Source organism: Erinaceus europaeus, chromosome 9, assembly GCF_950295315.1.
Source record: "Erinaceus europaeus chromosome 9, mEriEur2.1, whole genome shotgun sequence".
Taxonomy (NCBI): domain Eukaryota; kingdom Metazoa; phylum Chordata; class Mammalia; order Eulipotyphla; family Erinaceidae; genus Erinaceus; species Erinaceus europaeus.
The window spans coordinates 63,335,276-63,352,058 of NC_080170.1; the positions used below are offsets into that span (position 1 = coordinate 63,335,276).

General features: G+C 35.5%; 1 protein-coding gene and 1 pseudogene across 2 annotated transcripts in view; both read right to left on the reverse strand.

The window, feature by feature from the left end:
• Window positions 1-736: 736 nt before the first annotated feature.
• Window positions 737-16,783, reverse strand: part of CLINT1 (clathrin interactor 1) — a 59,050-nt gene continuing 43,003 nt past the window's right edge. The window contains exons 9-12 of one of the 2 annotated variants that reach the window (XM_007535600.3): window positions 11,440-11,514; window positions 6,567-6,859; window positions 4,246-4,447; window positions 737-2,479 (exon numbers count right to left, since the gene is read on the reverse strand). In XM_007535600.3, coding sequence (XP_007535662.2) covers window positions 2,133-2,479; window positions 4,246-4,447; window positions 6,567-6,859; window positions 11,440-11,514 — 917 coding nt within the window. In that variant the 3' untranslated portion in view covers window positions 737-2,132. The remainder of the gene's footprint in view (window positions 2,480-4,245; window positions 4,448-6,566; window positions 6,860-11,439; window positions 11,515-16,783) is intronic. The other variant, XM_007535601.3, reaches the window with a different exon arrangement.
• LOC103124843 (zinc finger CCCH domain-containing protein 8-like) lies at window positions 6,866-11,270 on the reverse strand (annotated as a pseudogene).

Here is a 16,783-nt window from a genome sequence, read left to right on the forward strand (position 1 = left end):
GCTCTACCTGCTATGTTACCACCTGGCTCCAGTAAGACAGCTCTTATATTGTCACCTTTGATAGGAGTGGAAAAAAAAAGTTCTGATAAGACAAACTGTTGATGTGCAATAACTGAAATGTCCTCAGAAATACAACATACAAGGCATTGTACAGAATACACTTGAGGTATTAATTTTATTTAAAAAAATTTTAGATACAAAGTACACAAAATATTTTTTTCCAAGGGCTATATATATATTAAAAAAGTTGAAACCTTTCGACTTAAAGAAAAATAATCAAGATTATGGGTTTTAAATATCAGTGAAAATATTCTCCATATTGCCACCAGAGCCCAGTGTGATTGCTCTGAAGTAACAACACTTGAAAGCTCCTATTCTTTGAAACTAATTTAAACACATTGAATTGTTGAAAGATTAAAAACCGCAGTCAGCTAATTACACTCTCTCTCATTTCTTATTCAGCAAATGAATCACTTTTCATTACCACTTAGCTGAAGTACATGAATTTCTGCCTAATTAGAAATGTTGTAGATGGAACATTAGCAAGAATGGAGCAGGTCAGGATATCTTTGCTGCTTCATTTTTAATTCCTAACAGTAGAGTCTAATAGGAAAGAATAGAGAAGTCATTAAATAACTTTAAATTATTTATAAAAATTACTTTTCCTAAATTATAATTATTTTTCCCCAAACAGTCTCAAATGTCTAACAGAATGAAAGAAAAAGCAGTTCAACAATTGATTTTAATGAACATTTTAATATTATGTATAACAGAACATGAATACAATGGAAACAAAGTTTTATCAATTTAATAAAAAAATTTCAACACAAAGTGGGGGGGTAATAATTTGATACCTATATTATAGTATTTATTTTAAAAATATTCCCATCTTAAGGGTGAAACAATTCATTTTTGCATTCCAAACTCTAGAATCATGATTTTCATGTGCACTTAATGCAGAATTACATCAGGAAAAGAAAAACATTTTAATTAATTTCCTTTATTTTCCATTAAATCAATAAAATCTTTGACTGCTACAGGTCTCCTTTGATAATGTATTTAATTCCTCTCTACTGGAACCATACTGCTAATGCCATATTATATACACTCAAAACCCAAACAAAACAAATATAAAATCTAAAAGCCAACAGTGCTGAGTAATACATTTATATTTAACTTAAGGATTTAGTGGATTTCTACCTTTTTTTTTAAAAGACACCAAAAATCCCCCCCCCCCCTTTGACTTGTTCCTGTTAAATGGTGACTATAGGATAAACACAGAAGGCATCCTTGTAAGTCTGTCACTGCAAATTATAAATAATGACTACTAAAAACAAACCAACAATACTGGAGTTTCCCACCTCCGCCTTGCTTCTTTTAAAGGAAACCATAAAGCAGTCCTAGGTGTGGGGGGGGGGGGGGGGGGAGAAATCCCCCAAGTTAAACACAGGATAACTATTCTAGCAGAAGATATAGGAAAAGTCCCATAACTATCACCAATTGCTTAGAAGTTTTGTTATAATAAAAATTTGGGTAGTATAATAGCAGTGTTGCTGGAACATTAGCAAAAGTATATACATTCCAGTTACCTTTGATTTAGCCACAATCACATATGTATGCCTTTTTTTTTTGGACAAAAATATATATTTTTATAAAAAACTGGTCAACCAACTTTAATAATTTCATATATGGACTCAAGAGTGGTAGTAAAAGGAACAGACCCAATTATGACAAGGAGATTCAGGGACAGAAAAATCAAGTTCCTCAGGAAAAGAAAAGTATAAAATTAGAGATTCAAACATTTATTCAGCCCTATCCCAGTCTTCCCACAAATTATGATGTTAAAACCAGCTTTCAGTTGATAAAAGCTTTTAATGGTCTCACTAACCCACTTGTGATCTCATGCTCAATAGGAAAAATGATCCTAACTGCCTCATCTGAAGGGCCCTTGTCAGGGCATCTGAAATACTAGATATTTCACTTTTATTGGGGGGGAAAAAAAGCCTTTTTAGTTCTCTGTATAGGCTTGTTTTGATTGATAAAGGAAAGGGGGTTGATTAGCATTTTCTATCCCAACATCACCTATCTGCACAGCTAAAAATCCTTCATTCAATCTGTCCCTTTACAATGTCTTATTTGCTAAAGTTGGCAAAATTTGCAAAGGCATCTTGCTTGGGTTGCACAGCTCCAGAAGTCATGGCTAAGTTGGGCATGCCCATTCCCATTGTGCCTGTCAGGCCCATCCCAACAGTTGACATTCCTAAGTTCATGTTCATGCCCATCATGCTTTGGTTCATCATTGAAGTATTTCCAAGAGGGGCCATTCCCATGGTGCCAGTCATCACATTGGGCATGCTCATAGGCATGGTTCCCCCCATTAATGGGTTAGCTTGGGGCCGAACAGGAAGCATGTTTGATGGAGAACTGAGGTTCACGGCTCCAAAACTTTGGGTTATCACATTCATAGGCTGCTGCATATCTACCAGAAAAGAGACAGAAGAACTTTATTATACTAAATTCTTAAATTCAGAGAGCAGAAAACTGCTTTCTTTCTTTTTTTTTTTTTTCCTCCTCCAGGGTTATTGCTGGGCCTGGTGCCTGCACCATGAATGCACTGCTCCTGGAGGCCATTTTTCCCCCCTTTTGTTGCCCTTGTTGTAGCTTCGTTGTGGCTATTATTATTGCCCTTGTTGACGCAATTCGTTGTTGGATAGGACAGAGAGAAATGGAGAGAGGAGGGGAAGACAGAGAAGGGGAGAGAAAGACAGACACCTGCAGACCTGCTTCACCACCTGTGAAGCGACTCCCCTGCAGGTGGGGAGCCAGGGGCTCGAACCGGGATCCTTACGCCGGTCCCTGCGCTTTGCGCCACATGCGCTTAACCCACTGCGCCACCGCCCGACCCCCAAATGCTTTCTTTCTGAGCGTAAATATATCTAAGCCCCAATAAAATCCCCTTATAATGTTCTTAAAAAAGAAGACAATGAACTTTATTGTTTCCTCTTGAGAAATACTTTAGTGGCTGTTGGCTATGGTTTTTCAAAGATGTAGAAACATTAAGAGTGTGGTGAGTGAAAACACAAACCATTTAGAAGTCATTATTACTAAATCCATTGTTGAATCTGACAGCTTATAATGTCAAGAGCTATTGTGTGTCAAAACCTTATAGGTTAGATTCTTTGACTCACTCTATTTTTATAAGATTTTATTACATGGAAAAGAATCATAATGACAAAGATTTATACTCAGTCATGGAGTTCTTTATAAGCAAAAGCCCAGAAACAATGAAAATAATCAACAATAGAGGAACTACACACAAATAAAATGGATAACTAAAGATTTAAAAATCATTTTATGAATATTCAACAGAGAAAAAAATAAGAGTTTACTATTTAACAAGAACTATAAGAAACAAAATATAGAATGATCTCAGCATTAAAAATACAGTTGGAAGATGGGGAGGGATAGTCTAATGATTATGCAAAGACTTTCAAGCCTGAGGCTTTAAAGTCTCTTGTACCACCATAAGCCAGAGCTGAGCAGTGTTCTGGTGCACCCCTCCCTTTTACCATCTCTTTCATTAAAATAAAAATAAAATATATTTTAAAAAAGAAAATTACTTATATCAGAACTCAAAATGACACAATCTCTATAAGAATATGGCTAGAAATAAAATATACTAGTGATGATCACTATTGTTTTTTAAATAAATATTTTAATAGTTCTTTTTATATTATTGAGTAGAGACAGAAATTGAGAAGGGAGGGGAGATAGAGAGGAAGAGAAAGACACCTGCAGCCCTGCTTCACTGCTTGTGAAGCATTCCCCTTGCAGGTGGGGATCTAGGGCTTGGGCCTGGATCCTTGCACATTGTAACATGTGAGATCAACTTGTATGCCACCACCCAGTCCCATGATGACTATTCTAAATGGAAAACAAGTTCACCATTCAGTTAGTTTTTGTTTGTCATGTTTACTTTTATTTAAAGAGTTTTCTACAATTTTTATTTTAGTGATCACACCCCCTAAAACTCACCACTTATACAACAACCTTATCATGCTAAAAGCAATATACAAAGTATTTCAATGATCAGGAAGGATAGCAAGCATTGCTTGATAAAAGTTCACACAGCTGCTTTTTGTACAGTCTGTTAATGTGTTATTATTTAAAGGCTTGAAATAATTCTGGCTTCAAAGCAGAAGATCACAAGTACACAAAGAAATAGGATATCTTTTGGTAACTTACTCTGTTGAATCATTGTATTGAGTGATGGCTGCTGGGGTTTGGAGGGCTGCATACCAGGTAGTAAATTGTCTAGGCTGATGTTTACACTGGGGTCAGACCAAGTAGACGGCAGGGTTTTGCTGACCGACTTCTGGACCATATCTGTATTCTGATTATAGAGAGGATTAGGCTTCTGCATCATTGTGCTAACACTTTGCAAAGGCTGTAAAATAGAAAAATGTTCTAAAAATTAAGCATCAGCTATAGCAACATTATCAAATGGCACTCTAGTCACAATAATTCTAAATATATACTTGATTTTAAAATAAACTCCTAAGATAAAAAAAAAAAAAACATGCATGCTCTATTCTGAGGTCTTTAATATTTTTAATCACTAGCTTCCCAAAGATGTCTCTCTGAAGCCCAATTCATGTTTGGGGTGGGAAAAAACATGTTCATACAACATTTATTCTCCTGTCATACATACCAAGTCTAGAAGTCAAGTTCCTAGGGAAAGTATCAATTTTAGGTTAGTAGAGCTCTAAGAAACGATGCAAGTGGAAATTCTTTCAAAGTGGAATTTAGGATATGATTTCTCATATTACAAAACGTAAAGCCATCAAAACATCAAGTTTTTAAAAAAAATTTATTATCTTTATTTATTGGATAGAAACAACCAGAAATTGAGGGAAGGAGGAGATACAGGAAGACACCTGCAGCCCTGCTTCACCACTTGCAAAGCTTTCCCCTTGCAGGTGGGGGTCAGGAGCTTGAACCTGGGTCTTTTCGCACTGTAACATGTTGCTCAACCAGGTGCGCCACCACCAGGCCCCAAGTTTTATTTCTTATATCTTGATTGACCCTCCCCTGCTTTGTGTACACTTTTGTTTAAAGTGAGAAACTGGAATTTGACATATGCAGATCAATTCAGGAGAAAGGAGAAATTCAGGAGAAAGAAGCAGAGGCAGCTAGTGAGTTAACTATGAAAAGGGCAGAAAGAGGGAAATAGGAATAATAATTTTAAAATGTACTATTGCAAAAAAATTCTAACAGTTACAATTTAAGTCTATTAGCAAGTAGATTGGATTTATGCTTAGTTGTAGAAAAGCAACCAGAAAGAGTAAAGTATTTTGGGCTTGTTCAGGGTGCAGTTTAAGTTAGCACTATCAGTGTGGTGTTCATATCTTTTCCCTTAATATTAGGCTGAATTTGTAATACAGAGCAGTCACCTTTCTGCTTCTTTCTTCTCTTCTTTCATCCCAACACTCAAAAGAGAATCTACACATTGAAATGAGTAATTATCATAAACAAGTATTCTGAACAGCTTGAATCAAAACATAGCAGATTCCTGGTACAACTCAGACACATATATTAATCCACAACTTGTTCAAATTCTAGGCTAGTAATAGAGAAATTTTAACTATAAAAATGAATTTTAAAAAACCCTCTAGCTTTTTATGAAAAAAATTAAGAATTTATGCATTTTATATACTATAAATCAGGCCTAGAGTAGAAAATAATATTCACCAGTTTAGGAGAAGGTCTTTCTACATTAGCACTGACTACTTGCAACCACTATGTGACACTTCTTCACGGACCAGAATGTGCTGAGTAAAGTATATACTGGTCAGGGGTAGCAGTGGGTCTCTATTCCTTGTTTCTGTATGATTCTATTGCTCTGGGTGAACTCCCCCCTCCCCACCCCTGACCCCATGTTTTTTCTAGATAGTGTGTGAGAGCTAGAGAGGGAGGGAGAGACACTGCTTCACCACCACCTGTATAGCTTCCTTACTGTGTGGTGCTCCGATGTGGTGGCTGGGGGGCTCAAACCTGGGTCCTCATGCATGGTAAGGTGTGTGCTCTATGGAATAGCAATCTCCTGGCCCCAGATAATCCTTCTCAGACATTTTTTTTTTTTAAACAGAGACAGCAAGAGATTATCACAGGTGCTTGCTTTGTCACATGCACTCCCAGTACACAACACTGAATACTATAGAGCTGAAGGAAGTTTTGGCGCTGTGGTTGTCTGTACTTCTCTATCTTAGAGGGAAAACAAAACAAAAAACTCCAGAGCAGTGAAGCCCTAGCAACTACAAACAACACCAGGCTTCAAATTTTTAAAGAATTTTAACTGTCAATCAGTTTAATTGTACCTACTCTGTGTGAGACAGCATGCATGGCTTTGTATGAAAAATAACATGGATGATGTACTATTAAGTAGGGGTCAGAATATTAAATAACCTATGTTATCAGTTCTGCTTATTTTTCATTAATCTACCATTAGATTAGCTAGAGTACTCAAGATTAGGAGTCACATTTTTCAAGGTAAATAGACAGCTTACCTGTGATCTTGACATGGGCAAACCCAGACCTACAGTATTAGTGCTCATCATAGAGAAATTCATACTCTGGGAAGATGTCATGGTAGCCTGAGATGAGCTCATAAGATCAAAAAGGTCTGAAGAGTTTGAGGCAGATGGAGGTGGGCCTAGAGCTGGTTGTGAGCCACTGACAAGTTCTACAGCTGGCTGGGAGGCACTACCAAAGAACTCTATTGTGGAAGCAGTAGGGCCTGATGGGGCTTGGTTGAAGGCACTCCAGTCACCAAAGTCTCCATTCCCACTTGTTGCTGTTACTGAGAAAGAAACAACTGTAAGATCAAGAAACTTCCTGAAATCCACAGAATATACCAGTCTATGAACTGAAACAAATTAGAGCTGATCTGTGTCCATCCAGATTAAAATCTGCAGGTGCCATTTCCATCTGGACATTATTCTTTCTCATGAATATTCCATGACTGTTAACAAGGTGACAAAAGAAAAAATAAAACTCCCACATAATGAAGTTAAATCCATCTAAGTTGACACAAGTTAAAAATCACAATTTCTGTTTACCCTAGATTTACATCTCAGGTAAGCACCCAGCTATACAAATACAAAGTAGTCTAAGATCCTAAAACGAAAGGCTCTAAAACAGGTTAAAATTTTTACTGGGAGACCCAGAATCTTCATGAGAAACAACTCAGTAAGTCCAAAAATTAAACTTCACTCACTTGAAAGATAAATCAAAGTATAATTTATACTGTAGTATATATTATGATTTATTAGTCGTTTAACTGATTAAACCCCCAAATGAGATTAGATTGATAAAAACAGAACAGAAAAGCATGGGAGAAAATGAATAAAATGAAGAATAAGGCTAGTCAATCACTCTTGTGGCTCTTCTTCCATGGGCAACACTAGCACTACAGTTATTAACATAACCTTGGAATTCAAAGTACTGAGATTGCTTCAAATGGGACTGTTCAAACTATTTATTTAAATATTGGGGTATAGCTTTAAGAGGGGAAGTCATAATGATACTGATGGAGACAAGACTATCAGTATACTTGAATGTATCACTATAACAAGCTTAATAGTTAAAGCATTCAATGATATAAAAAGTTAATATAGTATGTAACACATGCATTTAACCCTCTTTGTGTTGTTTTCTCCGGGCTGGCTTCACGGGCGGGTAACAGACGACCAGGGACACATGGCTGAGCTTTTTATTTATTTTATTTTCATGGTGACTTCTTTCCTGAATCTAAAACTTCAGCCAACAGTTCTTGTGTCTCAGCAGTCAGTGGATCATGAGAAAATTTGCAGTACTCTCCCTGATAACATTTTGTTCCTGTATGGTAAAACTTGCACATTTCCTTTTTCTTCTCTATCTCTGCATCATGATCAAATTTACACTGGTCTCCCTTAATACATTTCCTTTCAAGAAAATATTTACAAATATGTTTTCCCTTGTGTTCCACTGTATGCTGGTTGATGAATTCTTGACTCATTCTCACTTGCTGTGGCTTCTCATTAGCTTTGGCATCCTGTTGCTGTGAGCCCCTCTTCCTTAGAGAAACATTTGAACCTTTGTCTCCAGAGCCAGGCCGTTTTCACTTTATTTTCTTCTGTTTACCATTCTTGTGAATATTTTTAATATCTTTATTATTTTGCTTAATAGCTTTCTGGGTATCCTTTGCTCTATCTTTCTTCATAGATTCTTCAGGAGATGGCAAAGACTGAGATGCATTTGCCATTTCTTTAGCTTGTATATACTGTTGAAGTTCTTTAGCAAAATTATCTTCTGAGTCCTGACTGCAGACATCATTATCACTATATGCATCATAGTCCTTACTTCTTGATTTTCTGGGTTGCAAAGTCTTCAGTGATGTAGAGTTAACATACGTTTTGAGGAGGGCTGTTTTATGTACCTTACATTCTTAAAAAAAAAATCTAAATTGTGAAGATTTTGGGGAGATAGGATAATGGGTAAGCAAAAAGTCTTTCATGCCTGAGGCACCAAAGATCCTAGGTTCAATCCCCAGTACCACCATAAGCCAATGTGTTATATATATATATATTTTTAGTGCCATTTAAGGCTTGTTACTAGTACCTTGGGTTAACTGTAGAAATACAGGGAAAGCTAAGACACTATAATCTCAATCCTGGCATGCTATGGAAAGTGTAAGTCTAGATTTAACTCTACACCCACCATATTAACTATGTCCAACATAATATAAAGCAAATGACACTTCAAAGTAACTTTTTAAACCTTTCCTTAAGAAAAGGACATACAGATATGTAAGAATAAAAACTTGAAAAAGCAGGGGGAAAAAGCAACATATAAACTGTCATCCAAAAACAAAGAGTATGTATTTCCAAGTTAATTAACAGCATTTCTTTGCACTCTATGTTCACCTGTAAAATGGAAATACATTTTGTCTAGCCTAAAAGAAAACCAACCACAATACTATGTCTCATTGTGCTAAATATCAAAAGAGAACAATAATACTGTCTTTTTACTAAAATATACCTTTGACCCTCTTTACAAAAGAAACTGAATTAAAAGCATTACAATTAGTTCTCTGTATTAGAAGTTTTAAAATAATTTAAATAAGGTTTCTAGATAAAGGAAAATTTTGTGCTGGTTTTTTATCTGTCTGATCTAAAACACAGAATAGAATGGCAACTGGGGCAAAATGAGTTGCTCCATCTGAAAACTTTATCTGAGATGATTAATCATGGAAGGAAGAGATTTCTAGTGGGGCATATATTGCTCAGAAATGATTAATCATTGTTGTAACAGCTTCGGCCCTTTGCGTAATGGTGATCAGGTTATATTAATCACATGCATGCAGATGAAAGGATGTATCACTTAGCAACATTAACATATCTGAATTATTTGCATACTAGGCAACTTTTTATACTTAACAACTTTGAGAATTACAAGGAAGTCTGCAAAAAATAAATCAATGTTTGCCTTCCACTATGACTTGCCTTAAGTATTACCCCTTAGAAATCAACCACATATCTAAAATGAAGCAGTTAACTACTCCACAACTCTGGTTTCTGGGAAATGCTTAGAATTTACATTAGAGAGTGTCAAAATAGCCCAAATCACATTAACATTATGCTTCTTTCACCCAAAATCCTCACAAACCCAACTAGTCATTACTAAACATTTTAATCCAATTAGTATAAATGTAACAGGAATGGATAACTATACTAAAGTAGACAAGGCAGCTTAGATTATCTTTTTTCTCTTGCCTCACTTTCAAGATCTTTATTATCTTTCTTTAAACATTTATACTACTAAACTTCATACTAATAAGAGTTGATGGGTGGGGGAACACTACTACAACCCCATATAACTTAAAAATGAACAAATAGGGGGCCGTGCGGTAGCGCAGTGGGTTAAGCGCATATGGTGCAAAGCACAAGGACAGGCGTAAGGATCCTGGTTTGAGCCCCGGGCCCCCCACCTGCAGAAAGTCGCTTCACAGGCGGTGAAGCAGGTCTGCAGTTGTCTTTCTCTCCCCCTCTGTCTTCCCCTCCTCTCTCTATTTCTCTCTGTCCTAACAATGAGCAACATCAACAACAATAATAACCACAACAAGGCTACAACAACAAGAACAACAAAAGGGGGGCAAAAAAAAAAGGCCTCCAGGAGCAGTGGATTCATGGTGCAGGAACCCAGCCCCAGCAATAACCCTGGAGGCAAAAAAAAAAAAAGAACAAATAACAAATGTAATTAGTCCCTACTGTACGTATTTCTACGGGCATTAGCTTACACTTATAAAAAAAAAACATACCCATATAAAAACCCAAAAAGTATCAATCATCATTTACAACTTTAGTAAAGTGGAGTGTTAGAGGACTTCCCACTTCATACAGTTTCCATAGGATATGGGAGAGGTAAGGTAAAATTAATTATAAACAAGGAGAAAACATAAGCTCTTCAGTCCTCAATATTTAAGCCTATATATTCTGCTTAGATAAGTTTCTCCCTCTAACCCCTACGGTACAGGTGACAGGCAATAGGACATTATTTTCAGGTGTATAACATAGTGGTAATATAATATGGAGTGAGAATGTTGTGCCTCATATTCAACTGCTTGCTCTTTAAGGATGTCAAATGTCACTTTTTATTTTTCATGGAAATAGTTTTTTTTTTGAAAGATTTTATTTATTAACCAGAAAGATAGGGGAAAGAGAGAGAGAGAGAGAGAGAGGGGAAGAACCAGACATCATTCTGGTACATGTGCTGCCAGGGACTGAATTCAGGACCTCACACTTGACGATTCAATGCTTCATCCATTGCATTACTTCCTGGACCATGAAAGTTTTTAAGATAACAAGGAAATACTTAGACTGTTAGATCTCATTGTCCCTGAATTTCATTCATAAGAATAATATAAATAAATATACGTGACGCAAAGTGTAAGGACTAGCATAAGGATCCCGGTTCGAGCTCCTGGCTCCCCACCTGCAAGGCAGATGCTTCACAGGCGGTGAAGTAGGTCTGCAGGTGTCAAAAAAACAAACAAAAAACCCCCACAAAGAATCATATAAATATAAACCATATTATCTTGCTATTAAATGAGTTTATATTTATTCATACTGCCTACTTCAGTGCCACCAATACCCTACCACCCTAATCTAATGTAGTGAGAATCACTTACCATTATCAGGGCAATTTAATTTGGGTGTACCTAAGTTATTCATTGACAATATTTATGAATGGGCCCAATAAAATATATATGTGAAGAAATAAATATAAATACTATTACAAAAAGAAAAATGCCAAAAGTAAGATGATTTGAGAGATGGAAGTTGTTTTGTTTTGATAACATTTTCACTGTCCCTATTTCCAGCCAATTAAATCTTGTCATACCTTGGGAAGGGAAATTGCCTGACGCAGCAGCTGAATTAAAGTCAGCAAATCCTCCAAAAAAATCAGCTGATCCTCCTGAAAATTAAGCATGAATGAAAAAAAGTTAAAGTAGTCAAGCCAGAGGACTACAGGTACTGATCTAAGGAACTCATTCTGGACTACTGGTTCTGATCTAAGGAATTAATTTGAAAACACACCACACCACAGCCACCCTTGACTTCTCAGCCTTATCATAAGGCTAGTTTCCTGATCTAGGTTTTCATGTTACCATGTTTTTCTTAGGCTATCACAGACTCTTATGTTCTTCATCTAATACTATAACTGACACAAATCAGTGGTTATCTGTCACTTGTATTTCTCAAACATAATGTGGGTATGCAGTATATAAAGTCAGTTGTGCTCTCTGCAGAAGAAACTCTAGTGGGTACTTAACTGAGTAAAATATTGTTGTGGAGTAAGATATCCATAAAACAGCAGATTACTTGATACACAGAGAAAGGGATGAAGCTACTTTTTTGAATGATAAAGCCACTTTAATGCCACTAATAATCAGACAAAATAGACTTGCTCATGAAAGAACATCACTGACCATGTAGAAATTCCCGTCAAAAATATTTAACTTGAGTCTAGTCATGATAAATACAAGGTGAGAGACATTTTGTAAAACAACTCCTTTTTTTTTTTAAATTTATTTTCCTTTTTGTTGCCCTTGTTGTTTTTCATTGTTGTTGTAGTTGTTATTGTTGTTGTTGATATCATCGTTGTTAGGACAGAAATGGAGAGAGGCGGGGAAGACAGGGGAGAGAGAAAGATAGACACCTGAAGACCTGCTTCACCACCTGTGAATCGATTTCCCTGCAGGTGGGGCCCGGGGGCTTGAACAGGGATCCTTACTCTGATCCTTGCGCTTTGCACTACTGCCTGACTCCCGTAAAACAACTCTTAAGATTGTTCAGAAAACATCAAATGTCATAGAGGAAAAAGACTGGGATTAAAGGAGAACAACAACAACAGAAAAAGGACCACAAGTAGATGAAATATGTGCTCCATGACTGGGTTTGTGAACTTTTTTTTTCTTTTAAAAAGTGCTATTCTGAAATAACGTAATTGACACAGAGAAACTTGAGTATGGACAATTTAACAATAAAATCAACCTATATGCATACCATCACATTCTCTTTCAACTTTGTAAACACTGTAGGTTAAGAATATGGACTTCTTACACTAGAGTTTGCAGTGAGTACCCTCCCCCAACACTTCCTCTCCACTATTCCAACCTTTGGGTCCATGATTGCTCAACAATTTGTTTGGCTTTGTATGTTAACTCTCTTTTCAGCCACCAGGTTCCAGATGCCATCAGGATGCCGGCCAGGCTTCCCTGGACTGAAGACCCCACCAATGTGTCCTGGAGCTCCGCTTCCCCAGAGACCCATCCTACTAGGGAAAGAGAGAGGCAGACTGGGAGTATGGACTGGCCAGTCAACGTCCATGTTCAGCGGGGAAGCAATTACAGAAGCCAGACCTTCTACCTTCTGCAACCCTCAACGACCCTGGGTCCATGCTCCCAGAGGGATGGAGAATGGGAAAGCTATCAGGGGAGGGGGTGGGATATGGAGATTGGGTGGTGGGAATTGTGTGGAATTGTACCCCTTCTACCCTATGGTTTTGTTAATTTATCCTTTCTTAAATAAAAAATAATAAAATAAAAAAAAGAATATGGACTTCTATCTATAATATAACACTCCATCTTAATATTCTATTTCTTTTCAAGTCAGTTATCAAACAGCTAAAGGTTTTAAAATCTTAGTTGTCTTTGTTTTTGTTTGCCCTTAAACATTTCACCTCTTAAGAGTCACAATCTTAGAAGTTTAGAGCAGCAGTTCAATTATGGTGCTTTTAGTGTTATGTGAACATTATATAGGTTACATCACAGCTGCTTAGCCTGCAGTGCTTAGTAACTAGCCAGGTGGGACTAGAACATCTGGGCTGCACTCAAACACCACCAGGGACAGCTCCCAACATCTGGTGCCATTTCTGAATTGTCTTATCGCTGCAAGACATTCTGCCCCATCTGCTACACTCAACTGGGTTAATTAAACTAGAACCAGCTCCCTTCTTAATAAATGGCCAGCAGTAATAAAGGTAACAAATCAGTTTTTGATAGGTGCATACTTGGTGTTTCTTTTTAATGCACATTTACTGTCGTCAACTACCAGCAGGTATAACTAATTCTTCATTCTTTCACCTCATTATGGACACAAACATTCACAGGTATCTTCATTTACTATAAACTAACTCCCACCAACACCGTTTCTCCACTTCTACTAATACCTCCGCTCATTATGCCTACTTTTTTGCTTTAACTAAAAGATAATATAACGACTTGTTTCTTCTCTTCCTTACAGGTGTAAACATTATAAGATGATGCAATGAAGGAACAAAAGAACAATGAGCTATAATTTAAAACCATATAACAAGCACAGATATTAATAAAAGACCAGCAATGACATGAATGTTGCAAAATGCTTAATATTCATAGCTTTGTTTTCTTTAATGTTCTTTCATGTTAAAAATATTAATCAAATTATCCTGTTAGATAACAGAATAATTAATCATTTACTATGTAGCATTAAGGGATCTTAAACTAGAGATTATTTTAATTTGCTTTTTTCAAGCAGTGACTAAGCACCAATATCTAACTTACTGTGCCAAATAAGTTAGGTATTTTCAACTCTTACCTAGTCTAGACTACTAAGCAAATTCATGTTGAGGACAGAAGTATGGAAAATTACAGATCACAACTCAAATCTTACAAAATGAGTAAGATTATTTATTTTTTGCCATGCACTGAGTTTAATATTTCAGATGATTACCCACTTTGGTTATTTCACTGCTCTACATTCTGACATCTAAACTGAAATTACACTGTTTATAACTTATCTACAGTAAACATTATTCTTCTTCATCTATACTGCAGGATTTTTACTTTGACATGACTAATTTAAGAACAATGGAAGAGTAAAAACACACATGACTAGTTTAGAAATCCAGGCTCTTTCCTTGAAAATCATGAATTTTCACTTATCTTTAAAGTATCACAGGTTATATTTCTCCATATGTTTTATATCATTTGATTTTCAACTCTTAACCAGTCCCCAAAAATATTCTCTTATGAAAATGAAGTGTTTTTCATCTAGGAAAGTTTCTCTTTCCTAGAAGGGAAAATTCATACCTATTTATACAAATTGCCTTAAACTTAAAAGAAATACTCCCTATATTTAAGTATTTTTTTCATATAAACTTCCAGCTTAGGTAATTTAAATGAAAGAGTCTACTAAAAACTGCTGCCTGTGGAAGACTGCTAAATTTTAGCACAAGAGTGATCTTTCAAGTTTCCCACATGAGAGCTGTCAATGTAAATGAACCATTTCCATCTGCCTTTTCAGGGTAGCAAGGAGGTTATTTACAATCACCAACTGGGAACATATATTTTCTAAAGCAATACTTTGAACAGAAAAAAAGTTACTAAACCACAGAGCATTTAAATAATAAGTGAAAATCTTCTCAATTACATTTCAAAAAATCTTAAAGAGATATAATACAAAAATCATTTTTTAATCTTTGAGATTTAAAAATCAGTAAGAATAAACAACTCCATAAAAAGTGGATAATGGACAGGAAAAGACAAGTTCATAACTAGGCCATAAAAACATGAAAAGTATTCAAACTCAGTCATCAAGTACAAAATAAAAATAATTTTTCTTTAACATACTGGAAGATTCTGAAGATGCTATTTTGCAAAGCACAATAGTAATTTTAGAAAAACAAAATAAGACCTAATATGCAAAAACTAAGAGACTTACTGTTTAAATTAATTACAGTATATTCATACAACCCTAAGATTATAAGACAATTAAAACATTTATAAAAGAATCAACTATCATAAAGTGAAGGCCCTGAGATCTTAGTTGATAATCTTTGTAAAAAAGAAAATAAATAAAACCCTTATTCACAAGTCTGAAGAAGGCCTGCTATGTAATCAATGCTTATTAAATCAATGCTTAAATGTATTTATTAGATATAAAGAAACACTTAAAGGTTATTGTCAGTTAACTTTATATATGTAAATCATTTGTTTTTCATCAAATTTCTAAAATGAACATGCACTGCTTTTAAAGAGTTAGTAAAAAGAAGTCTATAGTAAAACATTTATTTTTAGTAAGCCTGTTTAAACTAGGAACAGCTTTCATATAAATTCTAATGTCAATTAAAACTGTATTTTTCTTTATGGGGGAGATTCATCGACTATAGTACAGTTGTTGACACATGGGTACAATTTCTCATCTCCCTGTGACAGGTGTATACACAAGATACTCTCACCCTCAACTTAGGTCCTCTGGCACAATCATGTTCTACGTTTTACTGAAGGTGTAACAAGATAGTTCAGACTCATAAATATATATGAGACCTTAAGTAATTATTGGGTACAAAAGGCTCAAATGTACATTGTAAAGGAAACTGATATTTTATTCTTTAAAAAAAATCTGAGTAAGAAAATGCATTCAAGACAATGCTTTTCATACTTGCACTGAGGTGTTTTCTCTCTTTAATTTCCTTTATTGTAGTAGAAATAACTTATGTGATAGTATGTTAACTGAGACCTGAATTCCTTAACTATAAAAGGGCAAAAAAGAGACATTTTTTAATAAGGTAGGTTATGACATCCTAGTATTCTTGCCCTTATTTGCTAAATGCTTTATTATTCATTTCTTAATATGTTTACTATATGTGGGAAACACCAAAATATCACTTGAATACATAATTTACAAGAATATTACTTCAGTGAGGTGATAGTAATATGTGATAGTTATCAATACAGTTTTATTTTTAAACTTGGTAGATTTTCTACAATGATTTTTTACCACATATACTTCTGAAGATACAAGATGGATTTAGTAGTATACAGAAGAAGAAAATCTGAGCATTATCTCAGAGGAGATATTTATCTGGGTGAGTGGTACAGATGCCTTATCTGCTTAGCTTTACAATTCATGCCCATCTTACTTGCATGCTGGTGCTATTATAAACATAGGCACATCTGGTAAATGACACCCAAATGGCCTATCAAATAGCAATGCTAATACAGTCAATTCTTAGACTTTCTCATACATAGGTGCTAAAGACACAATATCCAACTTTTTTCCCCCCACTTTGAAATAAATTACTAGAATATTTAAATAGAATTCAGGGTAACAAAACTGACAAGAGGGGGATCTGGTTAAACATATTGTTTCAGATAGAAAATCAGTTTTAAAAAATAATTCTAATGTTAATTCACATTCAA